Source organism: Centruroides vittatus, unplaced genomic scaffold (genome assembly GCF_030686945.1).
Source record: "Centruroides vittatus isolate TY-2023 unplaced genomic scaffold, ASM3068694v2 contig_364, whole genome shotgun sequence".
Classification (NCBI taxonomy): Eukaryota; Metazoa; Arthropoda; class Arachnida; order Scorpiones; family Buthidae; genus Centruroides; species Centruroides vittatus.
Genome location: NW_027122188.1, coordinates 2,642,252 through 2,668,482, shown reverse-complemented (window position 1 = coordinate 2,668,482; position 26,231 = coordinate 2,642,252). Strand labels below are relative to the sequence as shown.

At 27.3% G+C, this 26,231-nt stretch overlaps 1 protein-coding gene across 1 annotated transcript in view; it reads right to left on the bottom strand.

The window, feature by feature from the left end:
- Positions 1–26,231, bottom strand: part of LOC136975101 (SCY1-like protein 2) — a 110,555-nt gene that overhangs the window by 49,592 nt on the left and 34,732 nt on the right. The window contains exon 2 of the mRNA XM_067270101.1: positions 7,733–7,941. Within this exon, the coding sequence (XP_067126202.1) occupies positions 7,733–7,879 (147 nt within the window). The 5' untranslated portion in view covers positions 7,880–7,941. The remainder of the gene's footprint in view (positions 1–7,732; positions 7,942–26,231) is intronic.

The following is a 26,231-nucleotide window of genomic DNA, read 5'->3' as shown; positions in this document are numbered from 1 at the left end:
TTAAACTCGAAATTACAATAAATCTTTTCTAATTTTACCAACCCGTTACCGACCGCTACATTTTATTATAAAGATATTTCATTTATAATAACCATCTTATAGTAAAAAAGAGAAAAGGAAAAAAAATACTTGAAAACTGTTTCTTTTTTCAATAATATATTATTTTTTATTGACCTTAGAGCAAATTGAAAATTACTAAAGTGTCATATTTTCTACCTCCGGCTAATAAGTCTATTTTCATTTTTCACCTCTTACTTTCTGTGATTATTTAGAAAAACTTTCCATTACATATAATACATATTATTTATTTATCTATTCGAAAATTAATCATTTAAATCGAGAAATTTTACGTTTTTTTTTCTTTTGCAATTCCTCCTCTAAACATTGCAAAATATACAATTTCTTATAACAACTTTACATGATTTTCGTATATAAACGTCTTTTTCTCTTTTTGAAATTCTTATTTATGTACTGTACATATTTTAAAACTATTATTTGCTTTTAAAAAACGATATAAAACCTTGTATTTTTAAAAATATGAAAAAAGAAATCTTTTTTTTTATTCGAGTAAAAAGAATATTCTTTACTCCATTCGAACTTTTTAAGATATTGATTGAAAATATTGAATTATGCTATTTATTTTTATATTTATATCTAAAGATATAATTTTCGAAAGCGTTTGTATGTATTTCTATCACGTTTTTAAATTTCGACGAGTATTTTATAGAAAAGTGCATTTGAAATGGAATATCGTTTCAGACTGCAAAGATATTCTATTTAAATTATTTTATGTTTTTCTGTCCTTTAAAACAAAATGGCGTCTGTTTGAAAGGCTCTCAAACATGCGAAATCGTTAAAACAAAATTGTTTTACTTCAAAATAATTAAAAAAAACTGTTTTTAAAATACGTTAAATATCAATAAAAGATTGTTAGAAAGGTTATTAAATTTTTAAAAATTAATTTAATGCAGAGTTTGACGATGCCAGCGATGTTTATTGTTATTTTAAAAGCAATTCATCGTAGAAAAATTCTATTAATGGCACTTTTTTTATTTAATTTTTTCAATTTTTATTTTTATTGAGAATAAAGGATGACGAAAACTTGCTTAGAATGATCCATTTTCTGTATCTTTGCATGCATGTCGTTTCATACAAAAGCGCTCGGTAAATACGTAGATAAAAGCGATCAAAATTCACTTTTTATCATACAAATTCTAAATCAATGTTATGTATACACCTTCTAAAATAATCGATATATATTTAAAAATATGTAATCTGAAATGTTTTTTCTCTTGTTGCATTAAAAGAATGATAATACAGAAGAGGTAAAAACTTTGGGTGATTAATATTCTCGGTTATTATTATTAATATACAAAATTACTGTAGGTTCCTTCACCGTTTAGAAGCATTCACGTGACACGATGATTTCCGATAGGGAGAGATTTATGAATGCAGACAAAAGCATTGTGTGGAAGATGCTCGAAGACGAAGGTCTGGACAAAAGCTAGATAAGCTGGCAGCCATCTCCACTATCGTCGCTCGTTTATTTTCTGCCAATAATCTGGCGGAAAATGACACTAGACGACATCTTTTCCTGAAAGAAGGATTACTGACGTCACCTAATGAGATAATTAATCGGATAAAATTAAGCGGAATTATTTTTTAGCATCAAATGTCGGAGATACTAAAGAGAGAGTTTGTTTCTATATCCGCTCAATTACGATCCTTTCTTCACTATACAAAATTTCGTATCATTAAATAATTATACCGAATATATTTTGCGTCATTAAAATAGATTGGTTAAGGTTAGCTCTTCAATTTTTGATTTTTCAATTTGCTAAAGTAATTAGATAGTTAATTGCTACATGTTTAAATTACGTTCCCGAAATATTACTTCCAGTTCCCTGTCACGCTTTGTGTAAGTTTTAATGTCTTTTGTCCAAAGTCTTAATGAAATCCTATATACAAATTCGTTAAAATGATTAAAAATATGTTATTTTAAAATATAAATATCCCTATAACTTAATTATAGGTTAAAATATTCATTTAAAATGTATATAATCATAATTAAATACGGTTTTGTTTAAAGGAATCAATCTAATTGTAAAATAATCTTAATTATCACTACCTTTTTGCCTCAATGTCCTTACTGTTTTACCTTTCTGTTTATATATTGTCTACTCAAACATATCTTTAATCTTTATCAAAATAAAGACATTTTGTTTTGACTTATATCTCTTCTCTTTACTAATCAGAAACTTCACCAGTATAATAAGTCCTATTAATAAACAAGGTCCAAGTAGACAATATATACACCCGTATAGCCAATATTTATAACAAATACCTTATCAGACGAATAAAATGAAGATTCCATTACACAAAATAGTCATACTGTATCTCATAAACACTTTATACAAAATAGAACTGTTCCGATTTGAAATCGAGTGGGTCATAAAGTGTACGATCGTGACAACTCGTCACTCTAGAATAAATTTGAGTTTTACCAAAAAGTCAAAAATATGTATATGACGATGATACATAATGATGGATGGAGTTTTCTTGAAGAGGAGCCCATTCTCCACTCGAACATGTCGGAAATTCCGGGAACAGCTTTCTATAAATGATCATCTACTCTTATAATGTTGCTTGTCTTGTCCTTTTTTTATTTTTCTTGTATTGTCCTTACAACAAAAGGTTCGGCTACAAATGTTCTTACATGATGGTTGCCTATCTTATCAATTTTAATGTCATTTTTTGTCAGTTTATCGATTTTCGATAATTGTAGCAAAATGCTTTCGAGCATTTTTGAATACGTAACAAAAATTTTCGAATGGTTTTTCTTATTTAAATCGTTTGTTTATTTAAAATATATTTATCTGGTAAGTTTATGTAATATTTTATGTTTTTTTATATAATTATTTTTGTTTATTTAAATCCATTTAAAACATAAATCACTGCGTATAATTAAATTAGAATTTATGAATAAAAATAAGAGTATGTAAATATTTTTCTGCTTAATATAATGAAATGTAATCAGTCACGACAACGAAGTTATGCTGGAATATAAATTTGTTGTCGTGACATTTTTCAAATTTTATTGAATAGATTACAAGATTTTCTATGCTCCATTCTCCAAATTTGATCAAAAACTGAAATATAGACAGATTAATAAGAATAAAAATATTTGAAAATATGAATTGATTTAAGAATATATATTTTAAAACTGTTTTAGATCTAAAATACTTTTATAAAGTTGCTTGTCGTGTTCATTGTTTTTGTATTATTTTTACAACAAAAAGTTCGAGTACAAATCTTCTTACATGATAAATATCTATCTCCTAGGATATAGAATACGATCTACAGGATAAATACATATAAATCAGATTCTGGTTAAACATTTAATCATTTCTAAAAATTACTTTGGGGTTAAAAATCGTCAGATAAGTTGCCATTTTATTAAATATAATAATATTATAATACAGAAAAAAACAGTCCTCAAATTATATTGAAAAATAAAATTGCTGGATTCGATGAAAAATTACAAGATTTGGATAGAAGAGTAGTAAAACAGACATTTAATCTTATTTTCTAACGTAATAACACGACAAACAATGTAATAATTCCATTATTTTATATTGAATTTAATAGTAAATTAACTCTAGAAGTTATTTAACATCGATCTGTGGTAAGACCGCTTATATTACTAATTAAATCGATAGAGATTTCTAGTAGGACCACTACTTTCCATTTTGGTGATTGTGTAGATTGCTTATTAAAGAATTACTGATTGCCACTTTATCCTCTTTATTGTTGTATTATTTTTCTTATCTTGATATTGATGATGTATTTATAAAATTATCTTATCAAAGTTGTTTTTTCTATGTAATTTTACACATGAAAAATGCAACTGGACATTGTTAAAATAACTTTTATTTTTAAAAATCGAATATATTTTCCAAATAGCTTTTATTTAAAAAAAATATATATAGCTTATTATATACAGTATGTAGTAAATCCTATCAATGTCCACAGACTATAAACGAGTCGACCCTTATACGTTTGGTGAATTTAGATGCATTTTATAAACGAATTTCTATAGCGTGAGCATACAAATTGATATTATATAACATTGGAGAATATAAATATAATTCTATTCGACTCAAAGAGCTATACTATTGTACAATGGCTACATATTTAGGTAACTTTGATAATATTTAAACTAAACACGAATTCATAATAAAATATAGAGTTAATATAATGTTTTCATGCATAAAATGTACGAATTCAAGCGAATTTTAAATCTCCATCAAAGAACAATAAGTTTGATCTGTGTACACTTTTTCAATATAATGAATCTAAATCGAAAGAAACAACCCAAGTGATAAGAATTTTTTCTAATAATTTTTATCATAAATGTATTACAAATTTAATTATAATAAAAATACAGACTGTTTATCAATAACAATATCTTTTAAAAGCTATTTAACTAAATCTATAGAAGTAAAAAAATTTTTTTCATATATTTGTATTTCAATAAAATAAAATACTTTATTAGAATAGGCCTATGATTTATATCAACATAAAGATAAATATATAATACAAATCTATACTAATTAAAAAAGTTTAATTGTATTCAATTTTATTTCATTATAACGAGCGAAAGATTTCAAAATACACCCATTGAAAAAAGTCCGATTACTGCAAAAATCGCCTACACCCGGGATGAGCAACCCGCGGCTTCGGGCCGCATGCGGCCCGCAGTAATATTTTTTGCGGCCCGCGTGGCATAAAATATGAATAAATATATCAATTTCCCAGCTTAATGATATATTCAACAAAAATTCAAACGTTATTTTCTACAACTTATATTTGTGAAAAGTTTTTCGCAATGAATTTAGTAAAAATTAAAACAAGAAACCGGCTAACAGACACATCGAAACTAATTTAAAACTAGGGGTGACTAATATGTAACCAAATATTTCCGATATATTACGTTTAAATCGGTGCCAGAAGCTATATTAAGTATACATATGCTAATTTATAATTATATATGAATAAAGAATTGTGATTTACCGACAGTTCCCCCCTTTTTTCTTTTGTGTGCGGCCCGCGTCAGTTCAAAAGTTTTGAAATGCGGCCCTTACCTAGAAATAGGTTGCCCATCCCTGGCCTACACCGATGTTTCAATGTTCACTGTGTTAAGCATTTCCAGTGTATCTGTAATTTATGTATTCGAAAGCCAGAGGGAAGCAAAATGGCTGATTCCCTCCATCCGCTGAATTTCTCTTCATCTGGGACGTTCTGACCTTACTGTTGGTATTGGAGGCAGTGAACACGTCAGGGTCACATAACATCTGTCCACAGACAGATAAGCAAGAGAGATGATTGTTTTACAAGCAAGAACAAATGCAACAGCTCGTTTGTCCACTATCCACAGTCAGGTGAAAGTCTTGTTACAGAATCCTGCCTTTTTCGTATTATTGGGCAAGTGACCAGCAGAGACATATTTGCATGCAATGGTGCCCTAACAGAGAAGCATGGACTGCTTTGGATTGGCAGCGTATCATCTTTAGCGACAAATCCTGGTTCTCTGTGGGTTTCGACGGTGACCGTGTTAGTTTGGAAGACCACTGAGGAGCGCTTCAATCCCGCCTTTGCAGTTGAACGGCAAACTGTTTTCACTAATGACGTGCTGGTTTGGGGAAACAGTTCATACGACCATTTCTTTAGAAATAGTACGAGGGACATTGACTACACAGAGATAGATTCAAGCAAATCATGTCTCATGTTTGCATTTAATCGTAATGCTGCGAACAACCATTTTCCAGCCAGTTAATACTTGCTTGATCCGCCTGATCTCCAGATTGTCAGATAAGTTGCCATTTTATAAATCCCACAAGCAGCTGTGGGACCAAATAGGATGCCAGTTTCAGTTATCTATTTATGAGTATGGCAGTTCAACAACTGTGGGCAAATTTGTTGCAGGATAGCATACGATACTTGTAATTGTGCATGCCGACAGTATTTCCGCACGTATCCAGGCAAGAAGAAATCCTACAAGGTTCTAAAGATTCATTTAAAATTGTTTTACACGAAACTGTTACTTTGGTATTGTATTGTAATCAGTTATTACCATCATCATTACGTTAGTACTGATAAAGTTTAATTCTATTTCAGCTCCTCCTTTGTGCATGTTTTTTTTTGTCAATAAATGTACTTGACGATACTACGCTAACATTTTCCAAATCTATTTAAAATCTAAATTATATTATATTATATTATATTATGTAACTGATCTATTTCATTTTGAAAATAAACTGAAACTTTGAAACAAAATTATGTAATTTATATAAAACTAAAAACGTAAACATTTCCCGAACATTTATCATAATTTGAAAAGATGAACTGTACAGATAAATAGCAATAAAAACTGTATTTTCCAGAAGATACTTTATTAGTAAATTAATTATTTTATTATTTATAAAGCTTAAAAATAAGCTAAGATACATGTTTACTTTTAGATTTATTTTTTATGATTAAAATAGATAAATGGCCTTTAGTGATATTTGAAATGTTTATTTTTTCCCCTCCTCTCATAGTCGTTTTTGGCTTTTATCAAAAAGAAATAAAAATAATACGGTAACTAAGCAATACTTATTTCTGGAAACACTCAACTATCACGTAACCATACAACATGACAATTCATAAAATACACCCACTTTTGCGTTGCTACACGCCATCACCATTGTATCAGTTATGAAAGAACTGTGGGATGAGATCGATGCAATATAGTAGCCTAATGGATAATAATAGCGACACGAGCAAGAAATCTTTGACCTTATATTAATTCGAATATCATTACACTAGGAGAATTGCTCTTTCACTAGATGACTTTATGTTACTATTTTTGTATACGGAATATGATCTGTACTTATCGAGAATAAGATGTTTTTGGACACATTTAATATTATAATCATTCAAAATAAATACTGTTAAGCTAATCAAATACATTCACACAATGAAAAATGTTACGTGAGTACTTATGTAAACATTTTACGAGTCGATTATTTTCATAATAGTCTTTTGTAAAGGCACATAAAGAAATAGTTTACACTCCGTCTTTTATTATTATTATTATTATTATTATTTCCTTTTTTTCTATCTTCTTTCATATTTAAGAAAACTTGTCTATTGCTACCTACGAGAAAAAATACTTCAACATTATCAATACATTGCAGACTCTCATCGATTCTTCGAATGCAACACGTTCATTTATGAATAATTCAAGAGGTTACAGAAAAAAACTCGCCGCAATTATGGCAATAGGAGCACGAACTTTCTAAATATTTAGAGATTCTTTGAATTTCAAGTACAGAAAATATGTCGGAGGTACAATTTATGATAAATTGGCCACTTTTCAATACGACTCGAGTACTTTTTAAATAATTTTTAAGTACCTGCAAATGAAAACCTTTCTGAAAATACATAATTAAAATCCTAGTTATGTTAACCGCAATTTAATTTAAACATTTTCTAAGACTTAACCTAAAAAAAAAAGAATCTCGATAAATGAATTTGCTATCATCGTACACGATTTACACGTAAAATATGAATTAAACCGTTCGTATCCGTGCAAAATATACTATACAGATTATATATAAATAAAAGGCTTAATTATTTAATAAGAAATTCACTTAACTTTTGTTGAAACATTTTAAGAAAATCAACTTACCTTCCTATCAGATTTTCTGACGGCTTCATAAATCTTCCAAACCAATTCAGGCCCGGCGCTAGCGATCTGCCGTCCAACGTCATAATACTGAGCTATAGGATTGCTCTCCAACGGAGTGGGTGTCGAAGGTTTTAGTTTAGAAAACATGTCTCGCTATCATGCAAAAGCGTCAAACGGATCGGCACGGTCACTTGACCACATTTGTGTTTCTAAGAAAGAAAATAGATACGACAAACTGTCAACACCAATCTGAAAATATTCCATTCTTAGCTCAGAAAATATCTCATTCAATAAATCGTATCGGAAAAAAATTTCAAAAATAATAACATCGACGAACTGCGATTACGAGCACGTATTAAACTATAAACTTTTGTTATTTTTCTTTATAAAAAATCAACAGTTATTTATTATTGTTTATTTTTTGTTAAAAAAACTTTAAAGTTTACTCTTTTCAATCTAAGATAGCTTTCGTTTATGATTCGCCAAATGTCCACAGGCCGAAACATAAAAAAGATATCTAGTGACAACAAGCTAAGAAACAGTACCTCTAGGCAAGCCGACCGTATCCTAATAAGGATAAACTCTACATACGACTCGTCTGGAGTCGTGCAAGATGTGCAATCAATAGTCCGATACGCTAACACTAGAATAAATAACTAGCGAGATTTTTGTTGTGTTTATATTATCGAACAAAACTTTTTGTCATAGAAATGTTAATATAAGATTGATAGGTTTCCCCTTTCTTCATGTTTTTGATAAGAACTATTTTAAAAAAAACCGTGTCGACATTCATGCAAACTAATCTACAAAGCATAGCTGTGCATACTTTTACTTATATATATATATATATATCTTTAGTGTAAATTAATATTTATAAATTAGGCTATAATTTCATTATAAAATTTCAATTCTAGAATTTAAATAAATTACGATTAGTTCGTAATGAAAATATATGTTGTTATTAAAACTGTATCTTGCTTTGATATAGAAATTTGCTTCGCTAACTGACTTTACCACGTTTAAATGTAATTCAATTCGGCATGGACTTTTATTATTAAATACTCAGCTATGTTTTTCATGCGAATCAAATGTTTTGAAAAACTTTCAATATTGAATTTTCACTTAGTTATAGAAAGAATTCTGCATTGCAGAATAGGAGAAAGTTAAATCAATGGCAGAATCATATATCAGAACATCGGAATACGTTTTGAAAGCAGCACCCGATTTTTTCTTATATGCAGAGTATAAACTTAGTATATTAATAATCAAAAAGAATTCTTTAAACTAAATTTTGGTTTAAATTAATGCATAAGTTTTTTACAATTTAATTAAGTCTTTATATATAAAATAATTTAATATTCTGATTTTGAAGATGAGGATATATTTTTATTTCACCTCTAAATAATATATTTAATTGATTTTATAACATTAAATTAATTTAGGTTTGTGTTTTTTACATTTTTACACCATAAATATGTGATAAAACTAAATATAATAGAATTTTGCTTCTCCTTTTAACGGTAGACATGTTTTTCGAAAACGTTACAAAATTAAAATTGAATAACTTTTAACCGTAAGTTTACAGTCAAAAAATTAGATTTAAAATTAAATTATTTATTATTATTATTTCAAAAATAACTTCATAACAGTAAATTTTTCTATTTTAATTAATAATTAACTACAGGATTTAATCGATTTAACCATTTTCAAAACAATAAAAAATGGTATAAATTCAACACATCTTCCCTTCCACCCGTCTTCATTGGATCAAAAGAAAGGAAAAAGCCATAAGTTTATACGAATATCTAATTGAAATAAATAAAATTTTTACAATCTGCCAGTGTGACTTTTATAAAATTAGCAAATCGATATGATTAGGTTAAAAAACTTGTACTAACTTCGGCATATTGATTTATTTGATAATTACTTTCTGCAGTGAAATTGAAGGAAAGAATTTTTTCTAAAAGAAGAAGACATTTGATTTTTCTTTGTCTACAAGAAAACCTTTTTGAAAATTACAAAAACTAAAGAAACGAAACAAAGAAATAGTTTAAAACAATATTTATGAAATAAACAAATGAAGTTCTAGAAATGTTTTAAAAAATGTAATTAAAGCCATGATAAATCTATACTTCATCTCATTCAAGTAAAGATAACTAAATTAAAAAATACATGTTAAAAATTTACACAGTTTATATCAGTCTAGCCAATTTCTATACGGGAGTAAATTTTTTAGTAAGTTGGTAAAGAGACATAAAATGTAAAAAAAAAACATTTAATATTCTACTTGTAAATAAAAATAATAATTTATTTTAAATATGTTTAATTTGACCATTAATTACCGAAAATTTCTAAATATTTTAACGGCATTAACGTGGCACTAAAATTCTTCAACGAATTATCACTTAAACAGCGCTGAACTATATTATAATGAACAATTTAAAATAATTGTAGACCTATAAATTCCCACTGTCGCCCGCCCGTCTGTATTTCTTTAATCTCCAGAACGGAGTTAGATAGATAAAAGTCGAGACCAGATATTAACTATATATGAACTTCCGATGCCCACCAAAAGTTGCGTTATTTCAATTCAAATATGTTTCCCTGAAAGCTGTTAATAGATGACCGGCACGACTCGATTTGTAAAGGAAAAGTATGATGTACAGGGGCAAGCCACTAGTACTTTGAGGTGGAGAGCATATATTTGAAATTAAATAAATTAAAAATTGCAACCCGGCTCGTTTTTCTTACAAATATATTATAATAAACATATAGTATATTATACAGTAGTACTATATTACACTATATTATATAGTATAATGTATACGTTTGTAGTACTATAGTATAGTATATTATAATGAATATGAATTAGTACAATACTTTTTCATCTCCTGCAGAGTAAAGAAATTTGTTATAATTTTTAATCATTATTCACTCAGTCAATATGTCTTTCAAATGAGATAAATTGAATAACTCCGCTCGATCTACTTTATATTGTTTTGTGTTATCATTAATAATAAATAAAGGTTTGATGTTTGATTAATATTACAATATTTCTTAGACATTTATTTATTATAATCCCTAATTTATTTAAACATTAAAAATTACACTTTATAAAATTGCTTTAAAAAATCTGTAAAATTACATACAATAACCCATTAAAAATATGGAAAAACATTGTATTAAAGTTAGAGGAAAATTTAGAAACAAAATTTGTTTCCTTCGTTATACTGTATATAGATATTAGGAAACATTAGAAATGTCTGAAGTATTTTTACTAATTTCCTGATTATAATTTTATTAGCATATATATTTTTTTTAATGTTAACGTTCTATATTAGTAGAGAAAAATCAGCGGAAAATACATTTACTCAAAATGAAACACTTTTTTTTATTAAATAAATGGGTAAAAACTTAAATTGGTAGGAAAATTATAGCATATTTTTATCATTTATCATCTTCAACTGTTAGAAATCGTCATGTAGAAGACTTATTTTCTACATAAAATAAAAAGGAAAGAAAAAAAATATATATATACACACTCCCCATACAAAGGCCTATCGGAGAACAATAAATTTACGAGTTTGGTTAGTCATTTTGAAAAGCGGAACTACCAATTCAATTCTATCCTCGGAGAGAAGAAAAAAATTAATGCACTTTTGTGTGGAAATTTTCCACCAACCCCGACTGAAGTATCATTTTATTTCAAATTCTGCGAAATAAAAGTATCTCCTCGAAGAAGAATGGCTTGTTCCTTCACGCGCATCGAATCAAATTCTTACAGAGCGTTGATCTGTGACAAGACATGACATTTTATTTATAATAAAAGAAAAAAAAATGAAAAATACTTCTGGATATGAGATGAGATGAGATGAGATATTCGAAAATATCGTATGAAGAATTCGAAATATCTTAAGCGTAAGATTAAACTCTGTTCAATTAACTCGTTAAACTAATTCTTAAGTGAAGCAATTTCCTAAAGCAGAAAGGCATAATTTCCAAGATGGCTTACTGTAATCCCAACAATACGGTTTATATCTTTTGTCTTCTGTACGATCCGTATTAGAAATATTCTCTTCCATTTCTATATAATATCCAAATATTTATGATAACAACAACATAAAAAGATTTTAAAATGGAATTCTTATTGATTTATATTAAAAATTTCCATAAAAATTTAAATATATTATCCATCTGCAGTGAATTTACTAGAATCTATTCAGATATACGTAAGCTATTATACAACAAACTAAAACCATCTTTTTTAAAAAAATATATAAATACAATTTAATTTTTTAAGTCTGAAATTAAAATACTTTTTATTCTTAATATCTAAAGTATTGTGTTGTAAACAGGCATTTTAGCAAATTTTATTATTTATTCCAGTATTAATGTGATTCCAGCAACATAATTTATATATTGATTTCTGGAAAGCTCGCATTCACGTCGATTGACGTAAATTTAAATTTTATGTAAGATCATTTTTTTTGTATCTCTTTAATCTTTAATGTAGAGGTAAAAACTTGATGCGAGTATAACTCATTAGTTGAATGTTTCTATTGTCAATTATCTCGATCGAATTAATTTTACTACACTGTCCTAATCCCCTATTATCGACGAGAAATTCTTTCTTTCTTTTTCAATTTATAAAACAGAAAAAAAAATTACTTTGTATAATTAAAAGATAGTAGACAAATTACTTATTTTCAGCTTTAGATACCAGATTTATTAACATTTTTTTATTATGTATAGTACTCCAGAAAATGAATTAAATGTCACTTATTTCTGCTTTACTATTTTATAAATCACTTAAAACATTTCTGTAAATGATCATAAAATTAATTTATAACTTTTATTTCTTAACCGTGTCATGAATATTTATAAATATTAATTTATTTTTATAATTGAATTTTTTTTTCCTATTGTGTTTTCTATGTAAACAGAAATGAAAGTTTATAACATTGACTTCTTTCTATCATTTTTTAATAAAAATTAAATTAATTTGTATTTTTACTTTCGTTCTCTTTGTACTTATGTAAATATTAAGAATAGAATGCAGAATATTACACTCGGTTCTTGGCATTTCTTATCGCTCTCCTGTGGTTTGCGACTATAAATAAAGTGAAAGTCGGTGTACGTTATTCCAATAGCAGTCTAGGGAGATATTAAATGATGAGGATTGACGATCATTCTCTAAATCATTCCAAACTTTTCTTTGTTCTAATAACAAAAATTAAAATGAAAAAAGGATGTAATGTTTCTATAAATATTCATAGATTACAGATCTGCAAAACCGTAGCGAAAAATAAAAAAAAATTGCATAAAAATTTAAAAACCATCGATAGAAAAGTACTTAAAATTACGGCTGTAAATTATTTCCAAAGTTGTGACAGCTGAGATTTCTTTACGATTTCGTCTAAAGCAGAAGGGAGTATCGTGTGAGTAAATGCTAAGAGAGAATAATGCAGAGTAGTCAATTTGGCATGGTGATCAAACAAGAGATAGTCCATTAGATATCAATTCCTCTCGGGATTGCACCAGTTTATGTCTCTATCCGGTAGATCTTGGACACCGAATGACAATGACAAATAGTGCGTCTGTTGATTTTAAGTGTTCTACAAACATGCAACATTATGTCAATAGTTTTGGAGAACTGCACTAGAAAGAAAGAACCTTTTCGAAATAATAAACCACTTTTACCTTTAATCAAAATGGTATTCACTTTTAAATACACATACAACAAAAGGATTACCATTAAATTAAAAAATATTTAATTTATTAAATTGCCTATAACATGATCTAAATGAATTTTTAAAATTTAAAAGTTTGTATTAAGATCTTCAATTATTAAAAATATTTATTTTTAATGAAAAGATCTAGAATTAAATACAACTTAGATAAAACAAATTAGTAAAATATAATTAAACGAAATTAGTTAATTAATAGAATAAATTTAGATCAAGAGAAATTCTTTATGGATGATAAGAAATGAAAGCACCCAATAAGTCTTGTCAATCTGGCAAAATTAATACCCGAAAGAGATGAACGATATGTTATAAGTGTGACATATCAACATATAATAAATATTTCGATCATTTAACATATCCTTAGTTTTGTTTATCAGGTATCATTATACGAGATGAATGAACTCTTTGGTATAAAGCACAGATGTCCAACATCAATTTTTTTTTAACCAAAAACATGGAAAGCAAGATTTCTGAAGAAACATCATCGATTGTCGACAACATTCCATCCGGAAATTCGACGATTCTTCGGTTTCGTTCCGGAAATAGCAGCATTTCTGGTATTGATAGAAACACTAATCCTTTGTATTCTATCTTAGCTAAAGCACAGTTTGCCATTAATTTTTGTTATTAAATTAATTATCCATAATTTTTATTAAAATTTTGACATTTTAAAGCGATAATTTACGCCCGTTAGAGTAGAATAATTGGATTATTCTTCACAAAAAAAAATTAGGAATTAATTAAAACGTGGCATTATAATTGCTTTTTGATTATGAATGTAACCGTTTACTACGTTTTCGAGCGGTAATTTTATTATTTATTCGTAATTTAAAAAAATCTTATTTATCCCAACCTTAAAACTTAGTTTTCGTAGAATAAGAACAATAAATTTTAAGTCATTAATGTAAGTAATGATTTTAATCTGTTGAATGATTCATTGATTATAGTATAATTAATGTAATGATGTCTACGTTCATTACAAAATTAATAAATAGCGAGAAGCTGCTTTTACATAACGTCACATTTAAGTAAAGTATAATTAATGTTTTGTGAAGATTAAGCTTAAATGTCTTTCCTTAAGAGATATAATAAATAATAATGAAGTAAATTCCTACCAAAAATTAAAAAATATGTCCAGATTTATTCGGATAAATTAACCTTGCTCTTAGCTTTGAGCTAGTCAAAGGTTATCGTCTTTAATCCCGAACAATTAATACAGTTTAATCACGTTCGGCAGAAATCACAAACTTGAAGCACAGTGGGAATATCGAAAGGAACCACAATCATTTCGTACGGAATCAGATAAATCTGCAGCGGAATTGATTTTTTGCCCTAGAGTCAACACAAACAGAAATATCCTTAGAAGAGGATTTCTTTAACCTACATCTATTTGTTTTTCTTCAATTGCTTTTAAGAAATTTCTTGCATCCCGGAAAACTTTACCCTGCTTATTAAAAAGTTTGCGCGTAGTTAGGGCATTGTCACCTATGAAATTTTTTCTTAAAAAACTTATCTAAAGGCTGACTTGCTTAGATACATAATATCTTTTAACTGCCCGAAGAGAAAGGTCGACTCACTTTATGCAAATAATGTCGTAGCTCTTTTCTGAAGCAAAAACGACAATATTGGATTAAGTTGGATTAACACGAAACAATACACCGTCAACGAAACAAATTGATAACGTATTTAAAAAAAAAGAAAATTATTTAACGAAAAGTAATTAACTTACGATAAAGCAACAAATTGAGCCATTGTATTTATTAATTTAATCTTAACTCACAATTCTTTATTCCTAATTACGCTTTTTAGATGTTTTGTATTATTATTATTGTTATTATTATTTAAATTTTAATTAAATTTGTCAGTTCATTAAATTCATTTTACTATTATAAAAATAGATGTATAAAAACAAAACTGATTGTTAAATAAAAATATGCATAAAATCTTAATAAATTTTTCTGTCAGATAATCAATAACATCTTTTTACAACTTCAAAATCTAATATATTTACAGTCAGTAGTTTACATCCGTCCACAGGGAAGGCGTTAACTGTAGTGAATTATCAGTTGATTGTTAGCTCTTAGAAGAAATACAATTCATTGGGGACTTTATCTTGGATTTTCATTAACAAATGTTGGATCCTTTCTTTTAATTAAATACTTTTAGGTAATCTCTTGAAATCAATCATTGTATGAATCGATTCGAATTTTTTAAAATTTTTATGCTGACTTGGATTAAGATAAATTCCAAATTTGAGCACGATTACATAGAAAATTTAGATGCTATATGTTAGAGTTAAAATACTATACGGTAGAATCGAGAGCAATCTATAAATATTCTATATATCGTGATGAAAATATAAATTTATCCATAGCAGAAAACGCATCAAAAAACTCTAGTGGATAGATGACCGAAGCCTTTAGCTAAAAAGGTAAGATTGACTGACGTATTTCGATAGCATATTTACTTTGATAAAAACCTCTACCGACAACAAGTAAAACGGCTGCTATGTTGGAACTCTGCCTCTATCGATAGAGCTTCTAAAAGATTGAAGTTTTCTATGTCAGAACTGTGAAACCAATATAGTAAACAGATATAAGCTTGCAGATGCAAGACATCGAATGTTGAAATGGTTTTTTTTCCACGTGAAAAATATGGGAAATAGTGGCTAATATTCTTTTCACCTGTTGGATTCTTTATTCAGTTGTTTTCGTAATTGTAATATGAGTACGAAAAAAAGTAATTGAAAAAATTCAATAAAATAATTTAAAATGTAACAAATAGTAAATTGAAATTTTATAAAATTTAAATTTCCTAAGAATAATATTTTTATATTATTCATTTTTTTTGTAATATACAAAAAGGCGATAAAATATTACGTTAATGACATAGATAATATTTTGTTTGTATTAATTTAAATATACATTAAATTTATTCAGTTAATGTAAATAATATTTTAAATAAAAAAAAAATTAAAATAAAATTCTACGTAATTAAGGAAAACAACGCCGTGATAATACTCTAACAAGTTGGAGATGAAACGTTATAACAGAAAGTCATATTTGTAACCCTCGAGGCTTTTTTGAAGTAGCCATTAAAGCTAAAGAAACATCAACGTAAGATGCCCAGGAAATGCCAGACTATAAAGGAATTATCCGGTGCAGTTCCTGCTTAAAATTATCACCTAGAATAACTAAGAGACAATCGATAGCGTTATCTATTGTAGAACAGATAAAAGGATAACCGATCGAAATAAATTAGATCATTTTCGATGGAGTAAACACCAAACGCGAAATTACCATAAAGTATTAGCCACTTAATGGAATTTAGCAAATTTCTTAACCATTTAAGTTCTTTGCAAGCGCTATTAAAGTGGAAAGTAATAAACAGTTTTTTTTGGTCTTTTTTTGCATTTATTCAACGTTCGCTTTCTTTGATAATGATATAAAAAAACCTTAAATCAAAAAAAATAACTACATCAACAGTGATGTTTCATGGACAACATCGTTTGACTTTTTTTTTAATCACCTTTTGAATTCAACTCACGTCTAGTGTCTGGTTTTCTCTTGCCTGTAGCAAACTGAAGTGTCTAGAAAATGGTCGTTTTGACATCTTGAAAATCTGTCCTCGTACTAAGATTCCGTGCTGGATTTCGGTTAAAGATATTTCTCTTGCATCCTGACAGATTAATTAAAGTCATGGAGAAAAAAAAAAGTTTATGAAGAACTGACAATACTTATCATAGACGTAGTTAATTTAGTGTTATCGTTGGCTGGTTTCGATAAAATTGATTAAGTTTTGGAAATGTTTTCTACGTAATTATTATCGATTTAAGGTAATGAAACTAGATATATCAAGAGTTTAAGTTATAACTATTGCTATTCATTAATTTATGTTTATTATAAAGGTGGCTTCATTTATGGCGAATTGCTAGCATAAAGTAAATCCTTCTACTGGAAATAATAGCGAATATCCGGCATAATATGGCCCTAACTGTTGAAATGAAGTAGTATTGATATATAATGGATTTGTTTGTAGGAAACAAAGCAGATTATTAACAGGTTTTTCTTTTATCTTCGTTAATTTTATAAATTTTAAGAAATTACCAATACATAAATTCAGAAAATGAAACATCCAATGCATTAATAAAAACTATTAGTAAGGAAAAAATAGTGTAGTGTACATTTTCATACTTGTATTTCTTATTATAATTGTATAATTGAGTTTTGTTAAATATACAAACAATAATACCCTAATTGCAAGATTTATATTTAGGATCTGTTGTTTTTTTATTAGATCGATATTCTATTATAAATAAACAGATGACACGATTAAAATTAAGCATTTTCAAGAGTAAATTAAGAGTCTCATTAAAAGATAAGTCGTTACACCATTTTACATGTTATCAGAGAACAGCGGTTCGATCACTCAAGCTCAAATACATTATTCTTCCTTCCTATCTGAATTCTAGTTTTTCATTTTGGATAAGCGTACAATTTACATTATTGGGGCCATTTCTTTATTAATAAAAATGTTAATTTCTACGTTAATAAACGTATTTTGTCATTTTAGACCTTCTTTTTTTCTAATGATTAGAAGTGAAAAGTACTTGGTGGTATATTATAAATTCGATATTAAGCTAACGTGTATTTAAATTTTATAAATACTAATAGAAAATAATTATCATTGGTAAATTTACATGTAAAAATGAATAAAAGTATTATTAATATAAAATAGTTTTTTAAGAAATAATTATAATTATATAAATACAGAGCTGATGTGATAATAATACGTTATAGCAAAACTAAAAATGATATTTTATGGACATTAATACAGCTTTTACAACGTAAAATATATCCCAACTGTAAAAAACTTTATTGATCCGTACTGAAAATATACTAAACATACAATTGAAACCATGAAGAAATATTCTAGAAAAGATTTTAAAGCTCTATTCTAGATTTTTTCTCTCAATATATAGTATTTTCTAAATGGATTCTCTAAAAATCCTTTAGAAATATATTTTCCTCGAAATTTTAGAAAATGCAGTATTTTTCATTACACCATTAAATATTTTAACCTTATTTTTACGGTACCGAGAGAGAGAGGTTATTATTTAAATAACGCAGTTCAATCACACAGCAATTATGTCCTAAGTGATTAACTAAAGTTAATAATTTTGATTAAAATATCCATAAATTTCTCCAAAATTCTTTATTATATTCATTTCGAATTTTTATAGGATAATTACACATACTGTATAAATTATTTATACAGTAATAAGCAAAGAAAAGAATCGAGAATATAGTTGTTTCTGCAGCGATGAACACACTGATGTCAGCATTAACGCCACATTAACCTTCATCAACCAGGATAGAATCGCGAATTTGAGTTTGTTGACATTTAAAAAAGCGACTAAAATGTTCAATGCCACTTCAGAAATTGTTATCGATTTATTGCTAATTGATTAATAGATATTCGCATTAAAATTTCAAACATATTCGGATGGCCTACATAGAAATATCTAAAACTTATTGAAAACGTTGACAGCTGCATTGACCATAACGTCATCCTCTTCCTGTTATCAGCATTCTTAACGGGAAAGTTCCCGTTTAGTAATATATATGCAGATATTTTCTTCACTTTATACTAACTGCCTATTCAATATCTTCTTCAATACTAATGAGGAACTCTGGAATTTATATGTCCCATATATATATATATATATATATATATACCTATATTTAAATCTATTATTTAAATCTATTATTCTAAGGCGACATAATTCTCGGCAGATAAGTTGAAGAAATTCATTAATAAAGTATGAAATTATGATAATTATGTTTGCTCGAAATCGGTTTATCGTTATTTAAATTTTATTATGAAGCCTGCCAACGAATATTTTTGACATTGGATCTAAGAAATTATCTTTAAAATCAAGAAATTAATTTAATGTTCCGCTAGAGACGTTAATGGCATTTTTACTTAGATGAATAGGGAGCATTAAAGGAATTAGGGAATCTTATGAGTTGTTGCATTTTTTTTTTTTTATTAAATAATTTACAAAGCTGGCGAGCAGTTTTTTAAAATTTAATAATCTTACTATATTTACTTGCATTTTGTAAAAGGTTATTTCCTGAAATTAATTATGAATTTTCAAAATTTGCATCTCGAATTTGATAAATTGAAAAGAATCTTTACGAATAAGAAAAGAATTACGATATAGGGGGGGAAAGACATTAAAATGGATCATTTCTCTAATTCGAATAAAAATCTTTAATTATTGATTAATGGAATAATAAAATTTACATACGATTCTACAATTGTATATGAGCAAGAAATCGATTTTCAATCATGCTGATAAAAATTAATGTAAATGGCGCTTAAGAACTCTTAGGAAAGAATTAACAGATTGGCTCTAGACTCCAGACGTTCGTGTAAATAAGTTTTCATATAAATCATAATAAATAATTATAATAGGCCTACATGATTTAAATTATAATATTATGGATTGATTAGCGTTACAAAAATATTATCAAATAAATACGTAGATCTAGTCGGCACTTTATTCAGCTTGTATATATCTTCTCTTCTATTTTGTTCAATCGAAAAAGTGACTTCGCTTCAATCCAAGTCATTATTAGACTGAAGCTAAACCTGATAATTCTACAAAAAATGCAAAATTCTGGGTATGAAAATCACTATCGTCACATCTGGTAGAAAACCACTATATCTTTCTCCTTTGCAAAGAGTGCGCAACACCTTTTCGTTAATTCAATGCGCACCTATGGCGCATGTACTGCACCTTCATCGGCTTTATCTGTAGGAAGGAATCAAACTTCTCTAAGTTTCTCGCCCTATTTTTCTTCTTAATAGACACGAACATAATAGAAAAATGTTTAAAAGAGTTCTTAAGTAACATACAAATAATGTAATTTAGTAAACTCGGCTAAATAACTGGACAAAAACTACCTTCTATTTGCTTGTAGATTACGAAGCTCACACAACTCGAATATTTTAACTTTGACCTTAAATTAAAAACTAGAGAATTCAATTATTATTAATTTAAATTATCTTTAGACAGAAGAGCATTTGTATATTTTTTTTGTGTGTGTGTAAATTTGAAGAAAATATGTACGAAACTCTTGCAAAGTTTTATAAGTATATAAGCTGGGTTAATAGATTTTAATTTCCAGTAAGGTACGAGGAGTCACTCCAGAGAGAAAGAGAGAGAGAGAGAGATATTGACTGATAATACTTTCACTAAATGACTTGAAAACAGTGCTTTAAGTGAGTGTATCTGATACGTTGCAACGATTGCCAGTATCCTACTTCATTTTATTACGTGAAGCGTTCTGTGTAAATAAAATATATTTGAGAAGATTTGTTGTTAATGTTAATTCGTCTTCCTAAAATAAAATATACAATTCAGTACGTGAATTATATCTATCTAGATAGCAGCATAGTATATAATTTATGATTGTTCTATTAATTACTATAATAAATTACAGTAAAAAGATTTTTACTAAGATTTTCAATTTAATAGGATTAGTATAACAAATGAACATAATTACAATATAATAAATGATATAGATTAATGGTAGATAGCTTTTAATAATAGAAAATAAACCGTAAATATGAAAAAAAATCCAATTTCAGTAAAAAGTTGTAGTAGAAAAGAGATGGTTTACTGGCAAAAAAAATTCCCAAGTGGATTGATAAATACTTTTTAAAAACGTAATTTCTGGCTATCGAAAACGGCAGTGAAAAGAGATGAAGGAATTGGATGCATTTTTCACATTTAAAGAATGTTATCAGGGTAATGGAGCTAAAGTGAACCGAAAGATGCGTGAGTTATCGATATTTGTTTGCAGCATCTTATTGCATTTCTGTGAGACGGTAATAAAATGTCATTCTGTCGATATTTAGAATAGATAATTTATGTAAATTGCAGTTTAAGATTTCAATCAATTAATATTAAAGAAAAATATGAAGAACAAAAGCAATTTCATCATTCTTAATTGATGCTCCTCCATATTTATATAAATGACAAGAACGTTTGTAGATAATATATCGATACTTACAAAATATTTAGAAAAATGTTCAAATTCCGGTGTAACTAATATTGATCTATTGTTATATCGAGAAACCATATCTGATTCTCGTGTCTTTAGCTTTGTTTCAACATTTTACATCGATCATGTTGAGTACTGTAGCGCTGCTTGATCGATGTAAAACGTAAATACTGTTGCTTAAATTCCTATACAAAGGGGAAAAAAATACAGTAAATCCAAATTCTTTCATCAGAAGTTTTATTGTATTTACGTGACATATTGTTCTAGAGCAATATACAATATAAAATATTTTTAGATACAGTACCCATAAGATTTTTGAGCTAACGTACACAAATTAATACTAAATAATCGTTTAACGAATTCTTATATATTTTTAATCTATATTTTACTGTATAAAAGAATCAAAATATATAATTTAAGCCATTCTCATCCAAGATATAAAAATTTAGCAGCATACTAATTAAATTATTCTCTATAACCGATAATTAGAACTAGAAATGAAGTGAATCATTGAAGGATGTACAGTACAATATAATTGCTATGTAAATTAAACATACTTCTCACTATTACAAATCTAATACTATGCCATCAATGATATGATAATAGACTTAATGGTAGCGATCTGAATATAAACCGACTATATATTTGATGTTATACAGTTCTATATACACACCTACATGCGAGTTAAACTAATATAAGCTACAAACTGAAATTTTCTTTCGTAATATACGAAATTACACTTTTGTGAAACCTTCCATAAAACATTAGATCCTCATGTAGGTAAATTTATTCCTAAATTTCGTATTATGATATTTAAATTCTCATTTCGAGAAGAGTAAATTAGTTTCAAGTTTTATTGAATGTTGCAATATGAGCTCCGTTAACATTATTAAATGAAACATTTACAGATATTTCACTTAATTCTAATTAGTGTAAATAAATGTGACACCAGTTATATAGATAATACTCAGAAATTGATGATAATAAATACTGTATTATTAAATGACCGGAGTCAAATAGCATTAATTGGAGATACAATAAGCAATTGAATTGATAATGATATTTAGCGATTATCACGTCATTTAACTAAATTACGATAAAAATGTTTAAAATTAATATTTTTCTAATATATTTACGAAGAGATATTCGTATTTACATCATTAATTAATCGTATTTAAATATATGTTTAAAATACTTAATTCATTACGGAGAATAAAATCTAAACAATGTTGGGTAATTGTAATAATTGTAATACACGATTATTTTAAATTAAAATAAAAACTAAACACAATAAAAAAGCGTAAAAAGTAAACAGATTCGAACACTTTAACATCCCAATTCATTTAAATGCGATAATTACAAAAAGAATTATTATTTTTGAACAGTAAACATTCTTCTAATTTAATTAATTTTACAAAAAATCAACAGTTTAGTAGAAAAACATGGATAAAGATCTAAATTCGATTAAATAGCATTGAAGGAATTCTTATCACATCAATAATTTCGATAATTTTTTGAAGAAAAAAAAATATATCTTTTAATGATAAATCTTTTACATATGCACGTTTATTGAATTGATGATAATGAATATATTCATTAAATTAAAATGAATAAAAATGGAGAAAGTAATTGATAAAACGATAATAATTAAAACAGTTTATACTAGAGAATGCAATAAACAAACAGAACAAAGTTAAAAATAGCAAATCGCTATTAAACAAATCAAGAAGAGATTTGATGAAACAATAACAATTAACTGGTTTATTTAGAAATAATTAACAAGATGATAATCTGTTAGTGCTATCAATTATTGTACTTGTTTATATTTGATTATGCATAAGTTATTAGCCATAAATTTGAAGAATTTATTATTAAGTTATGCTGTCTGCTCTCTTGTTTTCGTTGTATTATTTATTTTATTTACTGATCTATTTAAAATGAAGTGAAAAGAATCTCGAGAGCATTTTAAATATACAAAATTCGTATAGACCAATAATACCAATAATTAAAGAAAAAAAAAAGTGAAAGCGCTAAATCATATTTCTAGAAATTGAATAAAATTATTCTCAGAGCAGAATCAAATTATAATATTTTGCTAATTACCATTACAATTAATTACTGATTTGGAAATCAACTAATTAAAACTAATTAAATAGTTTTCAAATTGCTCAACAATTTGTGCAAATTGATTGAAAATTTAATTTATTCGATTTCGTTCTGTTCAGTTTTACATAATTTACTTAGAACTTTAAAAAAAAAAATTATTAAAATATTTGATTTCATTTACTTTATTTTCACAAAATCTCACAAACGGTTCAAACCGTACCAATTAATTATCATTATTTACATTATTATTACTCTAAGCTTTTTAATTGAATTTCTACTGTTTGTTTTAGTATAATAATTTATCAATCAAGATTAATTAATAGGAAAATATTATTTGTATGCTGCTTCATTGCTAAAGAAAACGAAGTAAAGCTTTTAAGGAAGTCCACGTGAAATATAAGAGGATTTAGAATGTAATCCTAAGTTTCATTATCACATTTGATTGGTAGAATCAGATTTGTCCTTTGTACCCCCCATTTGTTAACCTTCTTCAATTCTTGGCATTATTTGAACATACTCAACATCTTCAGAGCATTAAGAGGTACTAAGAGGTTACTAGAAAAGAATGATCAGAAAAAGTTTACTAAATCTTGTTATCAGTAATGTAACTGTAGAACAAAACTAAAGCTCTAAATTCATCCGATTCTAGAAAACTTCAGCGTTATTATCGAGTTAAAAGTTGCGACTTTTGAGATTGATTGAATCAGATGCTGAATATACTTGTTTGTAGTAAAGAGAAACTATATATATTATTAAATACTTTCTCTCAATAAATACGGTAAAAAATACAAATATATATATATATTGCCGAGATTAAATTTTAAAGAGATATATTTTAATAAAAGCTGGATCTCGCTTTAAAATATAACAAATTTGATCGGGTCAGACTTCAGAAAGCTCTTACATGTCTTACTTATCGATTATTTCATCAGCAGTTGGGTTATGTTGAACCACGCTCCATAGAATCCTGCAACAGCTGAATTGAGATAGGAGCATTCTATACAATTCACAGCTTTATTCTTGTAAGTCATGATATTACAAAGAATACAACAGTCTTGTGAGATGCTGCGATTATTATGTAATACATTTTTGATATCTTTACGATTATTAAAAATATTTTAGCTGACTTATAATGTATATATATCTTTATAAACTCTGACATATATAAATTGGAAGACATTTTCCTTTTAGTTTCGAGAAGCTAGCGGCTATCATTACAGATAATTTTTAAGACAATGATAGAACTCCAGGGTATATTATCATTCTAATTTGACACTTGTCTTTTTTTATATCCGTACAGGGAATATCCTGTTTTGATATTCTCTCCAGAGTTTACCTGTTCTGTTTGCCAAGTAATTCTTTGTTTATGCAAATGTTTAATTCGTGCAAATGATCACCTTAATGTTGGAGTAAAATTTATTACCCCGAATGAATGGGCGGAACATGACTAGAGTTTTCAACCACCATTATCATTCTGGATTAAAAACAAAAAAGGGTATTATACTAAACACGTCTCTCGAGAATAATTAAATCAAAAATTTACACATTTACATTTATTTTTGCGAATAGTTTTAAAGTTTTAGCACATCGTAATTATTAAAGTTCATGTTTTATTATTTTTATATGTAGAAGCTAAACCAGGTGAACTAATTATGCAATTAGAAAATAATTAAATATTAAATGTTAATTTATTAAATTATTCCTAATATATGTCTATTTAGATTATACATACGCGTAATATTAAAAATGTGGAATAAACTAGTAAAATGAAGTCTAATTCCCGGATAAAAGTGTCGTGCTACTAAAGATTTTCTTAAGGTTAGATTTTCGAGATCAGAAATTCTAGTCTGTTTTGAGAGTGTTGTAACTAAGAAATGAGGAATTCTATGGCCAGTCTTCTGGATAACGAATTGATCAATTTATTATCATTCTGCACTAAGATGAATTTTCTTCCAAAGACAGCAATTTTGCCGAATCACTTCACTTATCTGTAGTGCCACCCTTTACAAAATGCATTTCGGACTTAGTCACTCATCAATTGCATAGCGGCATCTTACAATACACTTTTTCATTTAGGCAAGAATCCCATTCATATGCACTAAAAATACAAACATGGGTTATACAACGAGGTCCAAAACTTAAATTTATTCTTATAAACTTTTATAACTTCTCATGAAAACTGTTTAAAACACTAAGAGCATTGTGATTTGACACATCACTATTATTATTTGGCAAAAAAAGTTATTAAGTTCGCATAATAAAATTAATTAAAAAAATATATAATATGTTTTTAGAGATACATTTACAAAAATTCTTACATTCGATAGTAAGTTTCCTTTACTCCATTCATACAATCGGTGCTTAAATATAATTGATCTCCTTTATATAGAGTTAGTTACATACAAACAAAGCGGAAATCCGAATTTTGTCGATCGATCTTACTATCAAATGTTCACAATTGGATCTAAACGTTATTTACGAACTATATAACAAATTTACCGGCAATTTTTTTTCCTATTGACTATTTTATTTATTAGTAGATAAGGCTTGCTATCTATGATATGAAGTAAA